This window comes from Miniopterus natalensis, chromosome X (assembly GCF_054644295.1).
Source record: "Miniopterus natalensis isolate mMinNat1 chromosome X, mMinNat1.hap1, whole genome shotgun sequence".
Classification (NCBI taxonomy): domain Eukaryota; kingdom Metazoa; phylum Chordata; class Mammalia; order Chiroptera; family Miniopteridae; genus Miniopterus; species Miniopterus natalensis.
In genome coordinates, this window is record NC_142103.1 from 55,766,308 (window position 1) to 55,774,038 (window position 7,731).

At 35.6% G+C, this 7,731-nt stretch overlaps 1 protein-coding gene across 1 annotated transcript; it reads left to right on the forward strand.

The window, feature by feature from the left end:
• Window positions 1–5,243: 5,243 nt before the first annotated feature.
• Window positions 5,244–7,206, forward strand: NAP1L2 (nucleosome assembly protein 1 like 2). Its single transcript, XM_016220451.2, has one exon. The coding sequence runs from the start codon at window positions 5,614–5,616 to the stop codon at window positions 6,991–6,993; it is 1,380 nt and encodes a 459-aa protein (XP_016075937.2). The 5' UTR covers window positions 5,244–5,613; the 3' UTR covers window positions 6,994–7,206.
• The last annotated feature ends 525 nt before the right edge of the window (window positions 7,207–7,731 follow it).

The following is a 7,731-nucleotide window of genomic DNA, read 5'->3' on the forward strand; positions in this document are numbered from 1 at the left end:
GCTGTGAGGAAAGTCTGAGGATGAGAGAGAAGGGAAGCACAAGGCTGGGAGGAACTGTGAGCACTCTATAATGAGAATTAACATTAAATGTTCATGAAATATATTGGGATTATGAATACGTTCTAAAACTGATCCATTGTACCCTGGCCAGTGTGGCTCATTGGTTAGAGTGTTGGCCCATGCACTGAAGGGTCTCAGGTTCAATTCCTGGTCAAGGGCATGTACCTGGGTTGCAGGTTTAATTTCTTGTTTGGGAGGCAAACAATTGATGTGTCTTTCTCACATCAATGTCTCTCTCTCACTCTCTCTCTTTCACTCCCTTCCACTCTCTAAAAAATCAATGGATAAAATATCCTTAGGTGAGGATTAACAAATAAAAAACAAAACAAAAAACCCCTGACCCATGGCGATGGTCATATAGCTTGGTAAATTTAATAAAAAAATCATTGAATTGTGCACTTGAAGAGGGTGCATTACATGATACACAAGCTATGACCTAATAGGGTTATTTTAAAAATAAATACTGTTGACATGAACATTATTTTACATACCTTTTAATGTATATGCATAAATGTGAAATTGTTGGGTCCTAGAAGAGGCATGTGTTTAGATTTAGTAGATGGCACCAAGTATTTTTCCAAAGTTTCAATATCTGAGAGTTCTCATTTCTCTACATCCTTTCCAAAGTTTGGAATTCTTAGCCTTTTTAATTTTAGCCATCCCCAGTTCTCTTTATATAGTAATCATTTATTTGTTTTACATATATACGTGTGTTATACATATTTCATCTATTTTTGCTTAGTGCTTATCTTACAATATTGTTTATATTTTTGTTGTTGACTTGTTTTTTTCAGCATTGTTTTTGTGGTAAAACATACATAACATAAAACTTACCATTTTAACCAGTTTATTATTATTTTAATTTTAATTTTATTTTTTTTTTAGCAAGAAAGATTTATTATTTATACATTTGTTGTAGAATATTACTATTTCATGAGAGGTGATGCTATGTTTACTTTCAACAGTGAGAATGGGGATGGGAGTATCTGTTAGCAGGAAGTACATTAGGGAATTTGAAGGACTTCATTTCTTTTTTCATTGGTCTTTATGTTATGGTTTAATTTAATTATTGAAAATTTACATAGTGTAATTCCAAGACCTCTTCATATTCAAAAATAAGTGCCCAAATTCTAAGCCAAATACAAATAACGTTCGAATTAGCTGTATTGTTTCACTCCAGTTTTGTCACAATCGAGAATGTGTTGTGTTCTATATTGGATTCTCCTTTCTAGTATCAACCATTTCTTTATATCCCAGCATTAAATTCTATAAATTTTGTAGAAGAGATGTTAAATCCCAATGAAGCCAACTTTACATCATTGACATGACTATAAAATAATGAGGCAAATCATTTGACAAACTCAACCAGAACCAGTTCATCCAACTGGACATTGTCCCTAATGTCCTCCAAGAGTAGACTTGTGGAGGCAGATACCATAGCCATGATGAACTTGGAGTCTACACTGGGTTGTTGCAACTAAGTAAGCACATATATAGTATTTCTAATGACCTCCTCTATCTTTAGACCAGTAATGTTTCTATATTTAGTTCCCATTGCTTCAATGTATATGAGTAAATATTTCTTGAGTATCTATCATGAGTCAAGCAAAGAGATACAGCAGTAAATAAGGAAGACTAACCCTTGCCAAAAAAATGATGAAATTGATATTCTACTGGGGAAGGCATTGTACATTTCGTCATATCCTTAACAGCTCTTGGTAGTATATTCCATGAAAACTATTGAGAAAGGAATCCTTGTGGAGAAAGTGCTCAGGAGGAGTACTTGCTGCCCCTATTTCACTCACAGTGACAATTCTAGCGGCAAGCCTGAATATGATTCCACAGATACATTATAGCTATATAGAAGTAAAGATGGATATTTGCAATACTATGGAGTGAACATTTTAACCAATTTTAGATGTACAGTTCAGTGGCATTAAGTACAATCATATTATTGTGTGATCATCATGAACATCCAGAATGTTTTCATTTTTTTAAACCAAAACTCTGTACCCATTAAGTAAAAACTCCTATTCTCACCTTCTTCCAGATCCTAGCAACCACCATTCTATACTCTGTCTCTATGAATTTGAACACTCTCGGTATATCATATAAGTAGAATCATACAGTATTTGCTGTTTTGTGTCTGGATTATTTGACTTAGCATGTTTTCAAGGTTCATCTATGTTGTAATATGTGTATGTCAGAATTTCCAAGATGGTACTGGAAATATAAGGGGGAACACTTTGTAAAGTATATAATTGTCCAGTTACTATGCTGTACACCTGAAACTAATACAAAATAATATTGAATGTAAACTGTAATTAAAATACATAAATAAATGCAAAAAAAAGTCTTTCCTTTCTAAGGCTGAATAATATCATATATATATGACATTTTATCTATTTTGTTGTCAATGGACATTTGGATTGTTTCCACCTTTTGGCTATTGGAAAATGCTGTTGTAAACATGGGTAGAAAAATGTCTGTTTGAGACCCTGCTTTCAATTCTTTTGGTTATATGTCCAGAAGTGGAATTGCTGGATCATATGGTAATTCTATGTTTACTTTTTTTGTGTGTGGTCCCACCATACTGTTTTCTACAGTGTCTGCATCATTTTACATTCTTCAGCAATGCATAAAGTTTCAAGTTTCTCCACATCCTCACAGACACTTGTTATTTTCTGTTTTTATTTTTTGATAGGTGTGAAATTCTGACATACATCTATTTTAATGGGTGTGAAGTGGTCTCTCACTGTGGTTTTGATTTCCATTTCCTTAATTATTGATGGTCAATATTTTTTCACGTGCCATTTGCATCTCTTCCTTGTAAAAATGTCTATTCGAGTCCTTTGCCCATTTTTAAATTATTTGTTTTTTTCCCTTATTTTTGTTGAGCTGTAAGAGTTCTTAATATATTCTGGATATTAATCTTCTCTTGGATATATGATTTTCAATATTTCCATCCATTTAATGGGTTGCCTTTTAACTCCATTGATACTATCCTTTGAGGCAAAACAATGCTTCTAATTTGAAGAAATTCTATTTATCTGTTTTTTCTTTTGTTGACTGTGCTTTTGATATCATATACTTTTGTTTTATGTTATGAAACACATAATTTCCTTTGTGACTTCTGTGACTGTATGATGTTGAAAGACGCTTCAGTCTTAAAATTAGATGAACATACTTTCTCTCTTTGTCTTTTAATAGTTCAGTTTAACTACACAATATATTTAAAAACAATGGATTTTCTTTTACAATTACATTCTTGGAAACTATTCAAGGGCATTGTAATATGTTAGTAAGAGAAAAAAAGTTTATAAAAGTGGACCCAGTTTTATTTTTTAAAACCCCAGCTTAAATACAACACATATATAAACAAATTATACTAAAAGGACCAAAATGTACACATCTGTTCTCTCAAGGTTGTGAGATTGCTAGTGATTTCTGTTACACTCTAAAATTTTTCTCATTTTCTAAATTAAAAAAAAAAAAGCATATATTGTATTTATTATCAGAAAATTACAGGAATGTTGCAAGAACAGAACCAGAAAAATAAAACTTGGAATGCAGGAGACTCATAACTATGGAACTACCAGAATGGCACATGAGCCTGAAAATTAAATTTTGTAAATACTGTAACAGTATACAGTACACAGAGATAAAATAATTTAAAAAGGAAAATTTACCTGAGTAATAAAAGAATCTGTAAAAAGGTACAATAATATCTAAACAGTATTTATCTCTGCAATAGTAACACAATACAAATTGTTGTTTAAATCTGGAAAATGGTTAAAATGTTAAAAATTGTTCAGTTAATCAATAATCAGCATTAGAAATGTGGAGAAAATAACTATCACCAATGATTCCTACCCAGAGGAAATTTGTAATGACTGCATAGGATTCCATCTTAGGGATGCTCTTATCATATATTTAACCATGCCTTTAATGCTGAGATTCAGATTATTTTTCAATAACTCAAAAGTGTCAAGCAAATGTTATGATATTTATAAGAAACATTACTTTATATCTGAGCCCTTCTTTTTAGAATTCCCTAGAGCTTTAAAGCCAGCAACAAGGAAGAGGAAGTGGCAAGTCAGTATCAGGACAGTTACTGATAAGCCAGGCAACTGGTTTATAGTCTTCATTTTTAAATTTTATTATGTATATTTATTTTTATTGTTCACTTCTTTATTGTGCTCACTTGTCATACAGTTGGATACAGCACTTTGACTCTTCATCACAGGACCTCTTTCACCCTAACCCCCATCTAATGTCACACACACACACACACACACACACACACACACACGCACACACGCACACCCTCCCCTGCCACCCATCCAGAGAAATGTTTCGAGAATTTCCCAATCTAAATTACTGCTCACTTATCACAGAGTTGTGAAAAATACAGAAAAACAGACTATAGGATATTTAAATTACTGGCAGTTACACCACCCTGAGACCAGCATTGTTAATTTTTTAGTCTTTTCCTTCTAGTCTCTCCTTATAAGATCCTCCACCACCCACCACTAGCCTTTCCAGAGCTCAGGGCTAAAATCAAAACGATAGAGCTAGGATGGGTGGATGCCTTGTTCTCTCCCCTTGTTCAACATTTATTTTATTTTTTTCTATTTTTTAAAATTGAATTTATTGAGGTGACATTGGTTCACAAAATCAGAGGTTTCAAGTGTACAACTCAACAAAACATCATCTTCATATTGCATCTGCACACACAGCCTCAAGTAGTCTCTTTTCCTTCTGCATTTCCCCCACCTTTGCCCACCTGCACCTAACCCCAACCCCTTTCCCTCTAGCTATCAACATACTGTTTGCGTCTTTGTGGGAGTTTTTTTTTTTTTTGCTTAATCCCTTCACTTTCTTTTAGTTACAATTTTCTTAGCTCTTTTGAAATTATAAAAGTATAATACCAGTTTAAAATTAAAAGGATAAACTTAAAAAATATGGGTTTCCAGAAAACTTGGGGTAAGGAGCTGGTGGAGGATAAGGGGGAGGTAAATGAATCAGCCATATTCTCGGAAGGTAAGTGGAGTTGGAAACTTGATACACCTAGTAATTTATTGGCTCAGGGTTTGTCAATTACTACAGCCCAGCAAATGAGATTAGAGCAGAGTTGATGGGGAGGGAGGGCGTGACGCAAGCTATTGGCACAGAGAAAATCTCGCCAAGAGACAGCTGCGTTATCATATTGCTGCACCATTTTTTATTAACCGGTGGCTGTTTGCGGAGTTCTATCCCCTGCGGCTCTCTGCAGTCTCTGGCCCGGTACTGCAGGACGGGTCACATCGCCCATCGCCATCGTCTGCACTCAAGCCCAGGCCACCGCTGCCTCCGTTCAGTTCTCACACCCTCAGCACCGCCTTCATTCCGGCAGCAGCCACGACCTTCGCTTTCGCAGTCCGGCCTCTACTGGTAGTTCCACCTCTGCCACAGGCACTGCCGCTTCTGATATTCTGGTGAGTCTTTCCTTGCGGAGGTCAGATCTCCTGATCTTGGAGGTAGCTACATTAGGAGTGTACTGTCCTTTGAAAAATGGCCGAGTCAGCTGACGGCAAGGAATTGTTAGTATCCACTCAAGAAGAGGCTGGTAATAAGGTGGTGGTGGAGGGGCCGGGGAAACCGCCGGAACGCGGTGAAAATGCCGCTGCTGGGCCTGGAGATGATGGCGAGCGCAGTGAAGAAGCCGCCTCTTGGCCTGGGGAGGAAGGGGAAAAATGTGAAGATGCTGCTGGGTCTGGGGAAGGAGGGGAAAAAGGTGAAGATACTGATGAGCTCTCTGACCCAGACCGTCCAAAAGGACTGATCGGTTATCTTTTAGATACAGACTTTGTTGAAAGTCTACCTGTGAAAGTTAAGTACCGTGTGTTAGCCCTCAAAAAGCTTCAAACTAGAGCCGCGAATCTAGAATCTAAATTCCTGAGGGAATTTCATGAAATTGAGAGAAAGTTTGCTGAAATATATCAGCCCTTGTTGGAAAAAAGACGTCAGATCATCAACGCAATCTATGAACCTACAAAAGAGGAATGTGAATATAAATCAGACTATGAGGACTATGATGACCAGGAGATGTATGATGAGGAAGAGATGTATGATAATGAAGAGTATCTGGTGCATGAGTATATGGATGAGGATGATGGTTATGAGGAAGGTTATTATGATTATGCTATTGAGGAGGAAGAGGAGGAGGAGGAGGAGGAGGATGACATTGAGGCTACTGGGGAAAATAATGAAGACGATCCTAAAGGAATTCCTGATTTTTGGCTGACTGTCTTAAAAAATGTTGACACACTCACTCCTTTGATTAAGAAATATGATGAGCCTATTCTGAAGCTCCTGACAGATATTAAAGTGAAGCTTTCAGATCCTGGTGAGCCTCTCAGTTTCACACTAGAATTTCACTTCAAACCCAATGAATATTTCAAAAATGAGCTCTTGACAAAGACCTACGTTCTGAAGTCAAGGCTAGCATATTATGATCCCCATCCTTATAGGGGAACTGCGATTGAGTATTGCACAGGCTGTGAAATTGATTGGAATGAAGGAAAGAACGTCACTTTGAAAACCATCAAGAAGAAGCAGAAACATCGGATCTGGGGAACAATCCGAACTGTGACTGAAGATTTTCCCAAAGATTCATTCTTCAATTTCTTTACTCCTTATGGAATCAGCTCAAATGGAAAGGATGGAAATGATGATTTTTTACTTGGTCACAATTTACGTACTTACATAATCCCAAGATCGGTATTATTTTTCTCAGGTGATGCACTTGAATCCCAACAGGAAGGGGTAGTTAGGGAAGTTAATGATGCAATTTATGACAAAATTATTTATGATAATTGGATGGCTGCAATTGAGGAGGTTAAAGCCTGTTGCAAAAATCTTGAGGCAATGGTAGAAGACATTGACCGCTAAGGCAGAGTCTACATGGCCCTGAAATTAACAGCCTTAGATCTAGTTACTCAAAATAAAAGAAGTTAATTAGTCTTGTTCTGAATTTTTCTTGTAGTGTCAGTTAAAGCACATGTCTCAGAAATATAAAAGAAGTTCAAATACTAATTCATTTGACCTTACATTTTAGTAATAGAATGCTTTCAAGAAATGTAGACTGTGATAAATAATTTAAAACATTAAAATAGTGTGATGTATTTTAATCCTTCAGAAGTCCTTTTGTCACTCTTAATGTAGCTATTAATCTGTGGCTGTGAATATTATCCAGACTGCTAAATGAGATCAAAATTTATTTGGAAAGAAAATCTAGGAGAACCCACCCAACGTTTTTTTGCTGTTGTTGTTTATGTATTTTTGTTTTTTAGTGAGTGGGTTTAATTTTGTCATGAATTTAAAACTTGAATGCTTAAGAAGAGGCCTGTATATGGTTAAGAATTTCAGGCAAAACCAAATTTATTAATAACAGCTTCTTCATAGCCTCTTGTATTATGTAATCATAATAAATAATGAAACTTAGTCATACTGAGGTTATTTATTGTGTATCAGTGAAGTGTTAATCACGGTATTTTTAAAAGATTGCCACATTGTTCTGTGTAATTGTGTAAGCTATAATTGCAGTGTATATATTTTTTCTTATATGCATTTAATCATTCATTGAAAGTGATCACGTTACCATTTTGAAAGACTTTTCATGTTCTTTCA